This window comes from Prinia subflava, chromosome 20 (assembly GCF_021018805.1).
Source record: "Prinia subflava isolate CZ2003 ecotype Zambia chromosome 20, Cam_Psub_1.2, whole genome shotgun sequence".
Classification (NCBI taxonomy): domain Eukaryota; kingdom Metazoa; phylum Chordata; class Aves; order Passeriformes; family Cisticolidae; genus Prinia; species Prinia subflava.
In genome coordinates, this window is record NC_086266.1 from 4,756,850 (window position 1) to 4,769,116 (window position 12,267).

The 12,267-nt window shown below is 59.8% G+C and overlaps 3 protein-coding genes across 8 annotated transcripts in view; 2 read left to right on the forward strand and 1 right to left on the reverse strand.

The window, feature by feature from the left end:
* Positions 1-1,031: 1,031 nt before the first annotated feature.
* Positions 1,032-4,038, forward strand: GJB1 (gap junction protein beta 1). Of its 3 annotated transcripts, XM_063416672.1 has the most exons (3): positions 1,044-1,192; positions 2,267-2,382; positions 3,043-4,038. In XM_063416672.1, exon 3 carries the CDS (start codon positions 3,055-3,057, stop codon positions 3,892-3,894), a length of 840 nt encoding a protein of 279 aa, XP_063272742.1. In that variant the 5' UTR covers positions 1,044-1,192; positions 2,267-2,382; positions 3,043-3,054; the 3' UTR covers positions 3,895-4,038. The 3 variants fall into 3 exon arrangements, with proteins under 3 accessions (XP_063272741.1, XP_063272742.1, XP_063272743.1); XM_063416671.1 differs by lacking the exon at positions 2,267-2,382 and having other exon boundaries at positions 1,032-1,192; XM_063416673.1 differs by lacking the exons at positions 1,044-1,192; positions 2,267-2,382 and adding an exon at positions 1,985-2,007.
* Positions 4,039-4,177: 139 nt separating this feature from the next.
* Positions 4,178-5,921, forward strand: LOC134560549 (gap junction alpha-3 protein-like). Its single transcript, XM_063416670.1, has one exon. It carries the CDS (start codon positions 4,806-4,808, stop codon positions 5,700-5,702), a length of 897 nt encoding a protein of 298 aa, XP_063272740.1. The 5' UTR covers positions 4,178-4,805; the 3' UTR covers positions 5,703-5,921.
* A 322-nt stretch (positions 5,922-6,243) lies between these two features.
* ZMYM3 (zinc finger MYM-type containing 3) overlaps positions 6,244-12,267 on the reverse strand; it is a 35,759-nt gene continuing 29,735 nt past the window's right edge. For all 4 annotated transcript variants that reach the window (XM_063416648.1, XM_063416649.1, XM_063416646.1 and 1 more), the window contains 8 exons: positions 11,745-11,891; positions 10,902-11,005; positions 10,332-10,500; positions 10,059-10,210; positions 9,482-9,596; positions 8,330-8,584; positions 8,128-8,245; positions 6,244-7,600 (listed from right to left, as the gene is read on the reverse strand). In XM_063416648.1, the coding sequence (XP_063272718.1) occupies positions 7,402-7,600; positions 8,128-8,245; positions 8,330-8,584; positions 9,482-9,596; positions 10,059-10,210; positions 10,332-10,500; positions 10,902-11,005; positions 11,745-11,891 (1,259 nt within the window). In that variant the 3' untranslated portion in view covers positions 6,244-7,401. The remainder of the gene's footprint in view (positions 7,601-8,127; positions 8,246-8,329; positions 8,585-9,481; positions 9,597-10,058; positions 10,211-10,331; positions 10,501-10,901; positions 11,006-11,744; positions 11,892-12,267) is intronic.

Genomic DNA, 12,267 nt, shown 5'->3' on the forward strand with positions numbered 1-12,267 from the left:
GACCCCCGGACACCCCTGAACTGGCTGCCAGCGCCCCCCAGTCACCCCTATCCTGGCTCCCAGTGATCCCCAGTCACCCCTGTCCTGGCTCCCAGCGCCCCCCAGTCATCTCCAGTAAGACCCCTAGATTGGCTCCCAGGGACCCCTCTCCCGTTGTGCTTCGCCCCACTTAGCTCAGCCCGCCCCAGTGCTCACCAGTCTGCCCTGCTCTTGATCCCCCCAGTGACCTCCACCCAGCCTGATCCCGCCAGCCTGTCCCCATTAACCCCTTGGCTGTAGTGTCCCCCAGTATGGCCCCGCTGACCCCCAGAACCCGTCTGGGATTCGGGATCTGGGCGGTTCCGCCGGGCGCTGCTGACTCAGGTCAGGTGGCGGCTTATCGGAGACTGAGATTGTGGCTCCGACGGCCCCAACCCGCCCTGCACCACCGGCCGCCCCCGGTATCTCACTGCCCCTCGCCCCCGGCCCCGCTGCGGGGGCACCCCTAGGGGCCCCCAGCCGCTCCGCAGTGCCACCCTGCCGTCCCCACGCGGGACACACGGGCACCACTGTCACCCTCCCGCCAGGGATGGCACACGGGCTCCTGCAGCCAGCGCAGGGCCCGGGATGAGCCGCGGGATCGCCGTGTCCCGTACGGGGTGCTGAGCGGCGGGACCTTGAAGCGGGCCAGCTGAGTTAATCGTTGACAGGCTGTTTGCCTTCTCCCGGCTGCACTTTTACACATTAAATCTGGGTATTGGTGGCTCCCCCAGGGATCCGCCGGCAGCCTGCAGCAGCAAATCAAAGCGCTCCAGCAGCTGGGGGTACCCAGAGTCATCTCCTGAGCGGAGAGCAGGGCTCTGCCACGGTGCATGTGCCTGGCTTGCAAGGAATGCAGCGGGGAGGATGCTCACAGTAGGGGAGTGGGGCCACGGGGACCAGAAATCTCCCCGGGGACCATCCTGGGGGGCTGGCCCTGCCCCGGTGCCGCAGTAGCCCCGGGGCTGGCCCCGGGGATGCTCAGCCCCCGAGGTGGCTGTGGGTGGGTGTGAGCTAGGCTGGACACACCTGCGGTGTTTACTTGGCCAGTCGTGGAAGGAGCAAGGCTCTTTGGGAGGGGGTGGGTAACGTGCCTGCAGGGCAGTATAAAGTCCAGCTGCGTTGGAGGCCGCCTGCTGCAATCCCAAAGAGCATTGATTGTCCTGGCGTTGAGGTGAGAACCTGGAGGGCACAGCACCGCTGGGGGGTGGCCGCATGGCCCCCAGCTGGGGAGCGCCAGCGGGGGCAGAGTGGGGGCCACAGCAGGGCTCGGCCCGGGGCCTGGGAGAGGAGAGCCGGCAGTGCTGGCCCTCGCGGCGGGAGCGGGGACAGAGGAGCGGGGTGGGCACAAGCGGCGTCCTCCCAGCTTTGCTGGACGGGCTTTGGCCGCCACCGCTTGCACAGCTCCGGGTGCTGGCACCTTGGGTAAGGGCAGGAGGTGGCGTTTGGGATGGCGCTGTTTGCCCTGCCAACCTACAGGCACCCAGCTGGTTTACTGGATATGCTGCTCCCCACCTGAGGCTGGGGACAAAACCCAGAGGGGACGTGGCGCCATCCCTGCAGGGATGAGTCACACACAGTGTGACGGTGTGGCCGGGACACCAGCGCTGAGGGGCGCGGGGGCTGTGCGAGCACAGGGGTTGCTGTGCCCACCAGCACGTCCGAGCAGTAGGGCAGCGTCAGTGAGTCCATCCCGGGGGAGGAGCGCTGCTCCGCGGGGAGGGCACAGCCAGCGTCGCTCCTCCGGACCTTCTGCCGTGTGTCCAACACGCGCGGGGCAGCTCCCATGCCCTCACAGGCGTTGCTGCTGCTGGCACCAGAGCCTTGAGGAGATGGCAGGACTCACAGCAGCGGTACCCAGTGCCACCCAGCCCCACGGCGGCCCACCGAGTGCTCAGTGCCAGCCCCCTGCTGCAGCGCCCTGTGCCGCCCATGCTCCCTGGGAAAGGGAGCTCCGGACATCCTGGGCGCCCTGTCCGGCACAGCGATGTGCGTGGCGTGGGTCCGGCCGGGCAGAGCCCCGAGCGCCCCGCGGCTGGGGGTCTGTGGCCGTGGCCGGTGCGGGGCGTGGTGGGGAGGTGGGAGTGGGTGCAGGGCCGAGCAGCGGGAATGCTGCACACAGGCACTTTGTTTGGCCAGGGTGGGCGGAAGTCAGGGCGTTAGATCTGAATGCTAAAGTGTGTTGTTCAGGGGCCGATAAAGGCCCCATTGTATGTAAATAGTTTATAAAGCAGCATATGACTTCCAGTGCAGGGCAGTGGCAGAGAGAGACGAGGGCAGGCGGAGCAGAGCTCTCCTGCGGGAGGCATGAGACCCTAGTGGGGCCACTGGGGGCAGCTTGCGAGGACCCTTCCTCACCGGCAGGTACGCGTGGCCAAGCTCCTGCAGCCTGGGGGGTGGCTGGTCCCAGCCTCCCAGACTCGTGCGGGAGTGGGAAATAGCTCCTGGGGCTGCTCAGTGCCAGCGGGTGGCTCTGGTGGGGCGGGGGTCTGTGCTTGGGGGTGGGGTTGCCCTGTGTTCCCTGGGCAAGGATGGCTCTGGGAAGGTGGCTCCGTGCAGGGCTGCACAGGGGGAGCCCCCCAGGTCAGGGCTCCCTGGCCGTCCTCCTGCAGATAAGGGGAAGACAAAGGGAGGCTAGTGGTGCAGTGAAGCCCATGAAGCTCCTTGAGACCACTCCTAGTCAAAGAGCCCAGCACTGGGTACTGGGGGTCCCTGCGGAGGTGTGGGAGCTTCACCCTCATTTTGTGTGGCAGCTGTGGGTTGGGATCCCTGTTCCAGTGTGGGGTGGCAGGACTGGAGCATCTGGCACTGCTGGGGAGCCAGTCTCCTGCCTGCTCTGGCCAAAATGCTGCCTTGAGCTGTGTAAGGAGCAGAAACCATGCTGCCATCCTCCTGTCTGTCGATCCTCCTCTCCACCCACCAGGGCTGCCACCCAGTTGCTCCCAGGTCCCTCCTGGGGCTGCTGGCTCTCAGCCAGGGGTCCTTCCTGCTCCTAACACCATCTCTCACCGCTGTCTCCTGCAGACGTGAGAAACGATGAATTGGGCTGGCCTCTACACGGTGCTGAGCGGGGTGAACCGCCACTCCACTGCCATCGGGCGCATCTGGCTCTCCGTCATCTTCATCTTCCGGATAATGGTGTTGGTGGTGGCAGCCGAGAGCGTCTGGGGGGATGAGAAATCTGCCTTCACCTGCAACACCCAGCAGCCCGGCTGCAACAGCGTCTGCTACGACCACTTCTTCCCCATCTCCCACATCCGTCTGTGGGCCCTGCAGCTCATCCTCGTCACCACACCAGCCCTCCTGGTGGCCATGCATGTGGCCTACCAGCAGCACCAGGAGAAGAAGCTGCTGGTGCTGACAGGGCACGCGGATCCCAAGCACATGGAGGAGGTCAAGAAGCACAAGATGCGCATAGCGGGTTCGCTGTGGTGGACATATGTCTGCAGCGTGGTCTTCAGGCTGCTCTTCGAGGCCGTGTTCATGTACATCTTCTACATGCTCTACCCAGGCTATCAGATGATGCGGCTGGTCAAGTGCGAGGCTTACCCCTGCCCCAACACTGTTGACTGCTTCATCTCCCGGCCCACCGAGAAGACCATCTTCACTGTCTTCATGCTGGTCACCTCCAGCGTCTGCATCGTCCTCAACATGGCAGAGCTGGTCTACCTGGTGGTGCGGGCCTGTGCCCGCCGAGGCCAGCACCACTCCAACCCCTCGTCGGGGAAGAGCTCCTTCTATGGGCACAAGCATTCCTCTGAGTACAAGCAGAACGAGATCAACCAGCTGCTGACAGAGCAGGACGGTTCCCTCAAGGACATGCTGCGCCGCAACTCTGGGCTGCAGGAGAAGGGTGACCGCTGCTCTGCCTGCTAGGGCCACCACTGCAGGGGCCCTGGCTCCACAGTCGCCCCATGGGCCTGTTACTGTCCCTGTCCCAAGGATGGCATCCCTCGGGTGCCAGTCTGGCTCTCCTAGTTGGCCAGGAGGGCATCTTGGGCCATTAAATCTCCATTCTCAGGTGCTGCCTCCCTCCTTTCTGCTCTGGCTGGGATATGCCGGGAGCTGGAGTGTCAGTGTGGGGTGTCCATCCCTGCACCACAGCCCTGGCGGGTGCCACGAGGGGCTGTGGGGGCTGCAGTGCCGGGGCTGAGCTGGGGCTGTGGCTGTGTTGCCCTGGCAGCCAGCAGCAACCAGTGACCCCTGGGTGGCATTGATCAGTGTCCAAGGGCTTGCGCTCCCCCAGCACCAGCCCCTGCAGCCCCGAATATAATTAGAAAAGTGCCTAGACCAAAAATAGAGGGAAAAAGTTTCCCCAGTGGCTGTTTCATGTGCCAGTCACAATGAAAGCCAATGGGGCACGCAGCTGCCTCATGCCCCAATAACCCCACGCCCGCCGTTGGGTGACCGGACAGACAGAGCAGGCAGACCTGTCCACACTCCACGGAGGAGCTGGGGACCAGCTGGGAAGGGGCCTGGCAGCATCCCCATCACCCCCTGACAGGAGCAGACAGCGCAGGAGCATTGGGCTCTGCCCCACGCACCGTCCACGGTGAGAGGTCCCCATGCCGAATCGCCACCGCGGTTGTTCCCGTGGTGCTCCCAGCTCTCTGCTGGAGGCCTTTGCTCCCCCTGCCCTCCTTGTGACAGGTTAGCGGGTCCCCTGGGACAGCCTTGGGTTGGGTCTGTGCACACTTGCTGACCAGGGAGTGGGGCAGCGTTTTGGCGGGTTGTGGGGTGGCTGTGTCTGGAGGGTGGCTGTCTTGCAGGGCACCACAGCACGTGCCATGGGGGACTGGAGCCTGCTGGGCCGGCTGCTGGAGAATGCCCAGGAGCACTCCACGGTGGTGGGCAAGGTCTGGCTCACCGTCCTCTTCGTCTTCCGCATCCTGGTGCTGGGGGCAGCCGCGGAGCGGGTCTGGGGTGACGAGCTGTCCGGCTTCTCCTGTGACACGCAGCAGCCCGGCTGCCAAAATGCCTGCTATGACAGCACCTTCCCCATCTCCCACCTCCGCTTCTGGGTCCTGCAGATCATCTTTGTCTCCACCCCCAGCCTTGTGTATCTGGGCCACATCCTGCACCTGGTGCACCTGGAGGAGAAGGCACAGCAGCAAGCGGCAGCACGGGCGGGCAGCGGGGCCAGGCGGCAGCGCCCCAGGCAGCCCCAGCTCCCTGCAGGGAACACGAGGGCACGGGTGTGCCTGCGGGGGGCCATCCTGAGGACGTACATCTGCAACATCGTCTTCAAGGCTCTCCTGGAAGTGGCCTTCATTGTGGGCCAGTACGCCTTGTATGGGTTCCAGCTGAAGCCCCTCTACACCTGCAGCCGCTGGCCCTGCCCCAACACCGTCAACTGCTACATCTCCCGGCCCACTGAGAAGACCATCTTCATCCTCTTCATGCTGGGGGTGGCCTGCGTGTCCTTACTGCTCAACCTGGTGGAGATCTACCACCTGGGTCTCACCAAGTGCCGCCGGGGGCCAGGCCCCAAGTCCCTCATCCCAACCACTCCTGGTGGGCCTGTAGGGCCTGGCAGCAGCTATGTCACTCTGCCCAGGGGTGGCAGTCCCCTGGCTGCTGGCAGACCCCCCCATGGCCTGGCCCCACTGAAGAAGGCAGGTGCGTGGCTAGGGGTGGCTGGTGGGTCCCACAGGGACATGAGAACAGCAGACCTGGCGGTGTAAATGTGGCCTGCTGGGATGGGCAGGGATGGGCAATGCATGGGTGGTCACAGTGGTGGTTGTCTCCAGTCTCTGCCAGGCCCAAGGCATGGAGCCCACAGCCAGCATGAGAGCTGGGCACAGCCCTGGGGACACTGCTCAGCTGCTCCTGGCACTCCTGGGAGCAGCAGGGCTGAGAGTAGAGCTTGGAAGGGGGAGAAAATAAATACTTACTGCACCTCACTTGGCTCCTGCTCTGCTCACAGGCTGCTCCATGCTACAGACACACCGCAGGGCCAGGGCAGGGCCACTGCTGCCTTGGGTGGGGCTGCAGCACTGTGGACCGAGGGCAGGGACAGGCAGGGCATGCCATGCTGGCACCAGTGGGCACTAGGGCAGGGGCTATCACCACATGCCAGAGCTGGCAGGACAGCAGGGCCCAAAGCAAGGTAGGAAGGGGCAGGCAGCACAGGCTGGGATGAACAGGAGCGAGGTGCACAACAGCACAGGGACACTGGTCCTGTTCTCCTACAATGCTCACCCAGGGGGAAAAACCAGGGGCTGCCAGTTTTCCACATCTTTATTTGAAATGAATGGTTTCCAGAGACACAGGGTTAGTCCTACTGCCCTGGCATCACTACAACAAGACTGGTGAGCAGCTCACTCTCCACATGGACACAGAGAACAGATGGCCCCAGGCCAGGGCCCAGAACAATATATACAGGCTCAACAGGAGACCCATGTACAGCTCAAGAAAACCAACCAGAACACGAGAAGGGGCAGGAGGCAGCACGGAGTGGCACAGCTGGATCCAGATTTGCCCTGGGCAGGGTGCTGGCAGCCTGTGGCTGTGGGAGGGAGGGGGAGGCCAGGCAGGGCTCCCTGCTTCTGCCAGCAAATGCCTGGGCCCCTGGCTGGAGTGGAGGTTCCCACTGCTGGCACCTTGCACAGGGGAGAGTCCTTACACCACGACGGGGAACAGTGGGGAGAGGGGCTGCACTAGCACAGATCCATCTCCATCAGTTTTCAGCAGGCTCAGAAAACATTGACCAAAGAGAGGGAGGCATCCTGGCTGCACACAAGGGAGGTGTCTCTGTGGCAAGGCCAGATCTCTGCCCACAAATTCCAGTGTGAGCTCCATCCACTCCCTGCAACAAACCCAAATTTCTCCTACTCCAGGACAAAAGTTTTCCCCCTGACCCAACAGCTCTCAGGTTGCCTGTAGCCCATGCCCACTGGCTTGAAAAGACAACCCTGCCCCAGCAGCAGAGCTACTGTTCCTGCCTTGATACCTCCAGCCCTGTGAGAGAATGCTAAAGGAAGAGGGAAGTAAAAGCTTCGGGGGCCACTGGTCCAATGGTGCACTGTGTCTTGTGCAATTCCTGCTCTAGGGCACGGGGAGAGAGGGGTGGGGGTAGGAGAGGGACAGGGCTGGGCAAGGGGAGCTGCCCCAGGAACTCTGCCACTCCTGTGCCATGGGAACGGGCCCTGGGGAAGATGGCTCACCCAGCAGCCAAAACTAGAGACAGCTGAGTGAGGGGGCCACGTATGTAGGGGATGCCTGTAACGAGCAGGATGGGAGGTCCAAGTCTGGTAATGATGCAGGGACAGCACTGCTGCAGCACCATCCCCTCCTGTGCTGCACGGCCCCTGCCCTGCAATGGGAAGCAGCAAGACGAGGTGTCCAGGGCTGGAGTGCAGCCAGTCCAGCAGCACCTTGCCCTTAGTCCACGTCCTCCTCCAGGCTGCTGAGGCGGCTGTGCTCCTCGTAGATCTCCCTGACGGCCAGGATGCGGTTCAGCATGCTCTCCAGCATGCTGCGGTCCATGGGGATCACCGAATACCACAGCGGCGACTCGGCGATGCACGACCGCTCGGGCTGCAGGTAGAACACGTCGCTGCGGTTCCGCAGGCTCTCGGGGCTGCGGGGAGAGAGGAGGGTGAGCCCCGGGCCATCAGCGGCTCAGACAGCCCGCTCTGATGTCGTGATTAGCAAGGGGCGTTCACAGCTCGTCACAGCCTCTCATCATTCAGCAGGATAAGGACACAAACTCAACCTACTGCTCCTTGTTCGAGGCCAAAACCCCTCACAGCCCGCTCTGATGTCGTGTTTAGCAAGGGGCGTTCACAGCTCATCACAGCCTCTCATCATTCAGCAGGATAAGGACACAAACTCAACCTACTGCTCCTTGTTCGAGGCCAAAACCCCTCACCACCCAAGCACTGGGCTCCTACTGCACATTCCTGCCAGTCTGGAGAAGGGCAAGAAGTGCAAGAGGCCAGAGAGAAGCAGTCTCACAAACTTGGTCTAGTCAAGCAGCACAGAGCCTGGGCATGACTGCATGCTTGTGTACAAACATCTGGAGAGCAGCAGTCACTCCACAGGGTTCCATCAAAACTAAGCAGTACCCCAAAATGGCACGTGCCTCTTCTACAGAGAAAAACTCACCATTTGGAGAGATAGAACTCATAAAACTTGACTGGGCATCGGAGGGGATTCATCCTGTTCTCCCGTTGCTCCAGCATCGGTGCCTCCTCCTCACGCTTCCGTTTTCCAGAGCCGCCATCTGCAGAAAGGGAGAGAGCTGGATCATGGCTGGATCCTGGTGGGGCATGCAGGGGGAGGAACAGGGATGCTCCCCCAGACCCACCTCGGCTTTTCTTCTGCTTGGCAGGAGCGTAGTAGCGGATGCTCACCACCTTTGTCACGCCACGGGCCGTGGTGCACTTGCGGGACTGGCGCACCACGTTGGTGAAGGAGAGCTGCATGTGCTCCTCTGCTGTCTGCAGCCCGAAGAATTTAGTGTTGAAGAACATGAGGGTGTTGAGAAGCACAAAGGGTGAGTAAACACCCAGCTGTTTGCACTCCCAGAGGTGCTCCTCCTCGACACGGGAGAAAACTGTGTCTGCAACACACAGAGGGAGAACCAGGTCACATCAGCAGTGCCTTTGTGGCAATCCCTTCACCCTGCCCAGGAAAACTCACTGCAGAAGTCTGATGCTTCACAGCATCTCTTTTTTCGCAAGGTTATTTCTCCAGAGCCAGCAGCAGAGCTAGAGCTCTGCCCAGCAATAAGCCTCTCCTGATCACAGCCAAACCACAGATGAGTACCCAAATAAATCTTGACTGCTCATCACTATAGATGGCTAAAAAGTGAACTCCAAGTCAGTGCTCCACCACACTCAGTGAGAGATCAAGCAAAAACAGCGGGCAGGAGAGATCTAGCCAGCTCCTGCCTAGATAACAGGTCTGGAGTCAAATGGCTCTGCCTGGGATAGCCAATCTGCAGAGGTGAGGCTGGCTCTATGAACTAACTACTGACAAGACACAGCAGGGAAGGCAGCCCAGATCACAGCATCATGAAAAGCCTCTGCAGAGCTCTGAGTTAGTCCATTCAAAAGGCAGCAGCACAGCAACCTTGGCCAAGGCCTAGCACCGTGTGCAGGGCTCATCCATGTGCTGGAAACACAAACACATGCACCAGTGTGCCTCTTGGCTTGGCATCCTCCTTGCCAAAGGTGGAGACATCACTGTGAAGGGTTTTAAAGATTCAAATTGTCCCAGGACACAAAGCACACATGCTCTGCTCCCAGCTACCCTGACTGCGGGCAACAGAAGCTGCTGAAGCGTAAACCACGCTGGCTCTGCAGTTGTTTTGGGTCAGGATGACCTCAACACACAGCAGTACTGTGCTGCTTGTGCCAAGGCTGAAGCTGGGGGAGCACCATCAGGCCAGAGGATCCAGGGCTACAAGCACCAACTGGATACATGTGGGGACTGCAGGTACTCTGAAGACACGTACTATTTGGTAAGACTGTGGGTTGCCAGCCGCTCAGGGACTTGTTCAGCTCCTGCACGAATGTCAGGTAGTAAAGGTCTGTAAATATATTCACCATACGATTGTTCTCGAGCAGGTACTACAAAGGACAGAACACACAGTCAAGAGAAACACAGCAGCACCTGGAGTGCAAACCCTCCCCAGAGAGCCCAGGGCACACATGCAGAGCACCCCTCCTTGCACCACCACAGCTGCTGGGCAGACACTTCTGAGAGCTGCAGGGAAAACCCTGGGCCATGGCAAATGGTGCTGAAGAAGACTTGGTGCTGAAGAAGGGCCTGAGTTTGGGGAGATCCCCCAGCCCTCCTCAGAGATGTGCAAGAAGGGTGCAAGGCTGGGGAATAATTGCCACCCTACCCTCTGAGCTTGGGAACAAAGATCAAAGCAGGTGGGATGCTGTCCTGGGCTGAGGCACTGGAGCAGAGTCTAGCCAGCCTCTCTGGGTCCCCAGAAGGCAGAAAGAGGGGTACAAGCTCCCCTCAGCAGATCTGACCCCCAAGCCTGGCTGTAGAGGACTGGAGGGCAGCCAGGCCTCCCTCACCTGTTGGATGCCAAGGCAGAGGTAATAGATGCTGTCTGGTTCATAGCGCTCCCCATTGGGCCGCGTTATCTCCTTGACAAACTGGGCCAGGCCGTAGTTGAGCTCAGCTGCTGAGCAGGCTAAGATGTCTTCCTTGATCCTCATGGGCTTGGCTGCAGAGACAAGCACAGCAGCCTCAGACAACAGCCTACAAGGTCGGGAACACCTCAACACCCCAAGGTCCAGCTTCTGGGAGGTTTCTGCCACTCCACTGCATCCAGACAAGGCACTTACGGCCAAAGCGCAGCTCCTCTCCCTTGCTGGTTTCTCCCCCTGCATACTTGGCTTGCACCCAGGACTTCCAGGCATTCACACCGTATGAGTAGTTGAGCACTGTGCAGCTGGGCTGGCTGCTCACCGAGTCCCGGGAGCAGCTTTCAGAGAGCACCAGGCGCTTCTGCCCCTGCAGAGAGGTGTTCTGTGAGACTGGGAACCTACCTGGGACAAGTGCAGGAGTCCTGGCCACCCCTCACACCTGCTGACTGCCAGCTCCCTACGGTGTGCCATGGCAGCAGGCACTGTTCTGCTGGCAGCCAAGCCAACAAAGCTCATTAGTTACGAGGGTCACAGGCAAGATAGAGACCAGCTGTCACATGACTTGTAGCATTCAAAGCTCCTCCGAAGTGACAAGCAAGTATTTTTACTCAAGGAGTCACCCAAAAGCCAACCATGCCCTGAAGGGAGAGGGCACAACCTCCCCAGCACACCAAAGACTCTGGCACACTTCACCTCGTACATCCCAGGTGGCAGCCCCCACTCCAGACCCCAAGGGCTTTAAGCAGGCAGTACCCACAGAGAACTCACCTTCCTGACAGCTCGAGGCAGATCCTGCTCTGTGGACACATCATCTGGTCCCACCAGCCCACAGTCAAAGAGGAAATCCACACTGGGGTTGATGTCTAGAGGGTCTGAAAGGAAACACAGGAAGAAGGGCTCAGCTGAGACCTTTCATCCTGCCCCCTGTGCTGGCCTGATTTTTACAGCAAAATGTAGAGGGAACTTCACATCCTCTATAATTGCCTGGCACGAACTTTTAGCCACAGCCCAAGAAAGGAAATATGGCTCTAGCAGACAATGCTAAAATTTCTCAAAATAATCAGAACCCCACATTTTCCTTTTTGACAGTTTTTAGCTTGTTTCTTTTTTAAACCTGAGGAACATTCCTCATTCCCTGGTGCCAGGCTAGTACTATGGACAGCCTGGGAAAGGCACTTCAATTCTGTTGTTTGCTACTAGCGTCCTGCCTCAGCACTGTTGTGCTCCTGCAAGTCCCTGCCTCTTCTTCCACCCTCTGTTAACAGACACTCAGCAATTCTGCCATTTCTCAGCTTGCCATGCCTTGTCCAGGTTTCTCATCTTGCTGGATCATCTGGAATCATCATACATAAGCACACAGTGCTGCTGCCCTGCTCTTTGTGCTGTTAAAATCAGCTTCCCATTCCCACTTCTCTGGGTCTCATGTTCACAGCAGGTAAATCTGGACAAGCACACACTCCAGAAGTGGTGGTCTCCCCACCCCTGCTGCAAGCAGTGACTGCAGGGCTCTCCCTCCTGGCCAGTCAGAGGGCACAGGGAGGGTAAGTGCCCAGAGCTGAGGGCAGTGGGAGCCCTCAGCAGCCCTGCACACCTGTGTCACCCAGCTCTTACTCTTAGGGAAGTCAGCCTCCAGGTCCTGGCCTGGCTCATCGAGGACATTTGCCATCTTGACAGCCATAGCCAACACATCGTCCCGTGCTGGTCCAAACAGATCACAGTCCTCCAGGAGACCCTCTGCACTCTGGTTACTCACCAGGTCTGAAATGAAGAAGTTCATCGTAAATACAACTCTCTTGAAAGCCTTTTGTCTGTTTTCCCTGTGATAGCTGGAAAATGAAGTCACGGTCCCTGTGCTCGGAGCAGCCCCACGACACCTGAGCTGTCCAGCTTTCCCTGGACAGCAAGACATTGGAAGGCTTTGGTCTCCCCAGCCACAACCCCCATCACTGTGATTTGTAGGAATGCAGCCATCAAGTAAAAAACCCTGCAAGACCAGGGCTGCATGCTGCTATCTTTTGTAGCATGGAAGCTGCTTTAGGGAAGAGTCTGAACACCCACCTGAATAAACTAAAAGAGCTGCACATGTGCCACAAGACTGGCACCCCCAAAAGGGACAGTGGCAGACACTGCTCCC

What these genes read in the sequence shown, in the direction of transcription:
- GJB1 (XM_063416671.1), top strand. Translation starts at nt 3,055, where the DNA reads ATGAATTGGGCTGGCCTCTACACGGTGCTGAGCGGGGTGAACCGCCAC.
- LOC134560549 (XM_063416670.1), top strand. Translation starts at nt 4,806, where the DNA reads ATGGGGGACTGGAGCCTGCTGGGCCGGCTGCTGGAGAATGCCCAGGAG.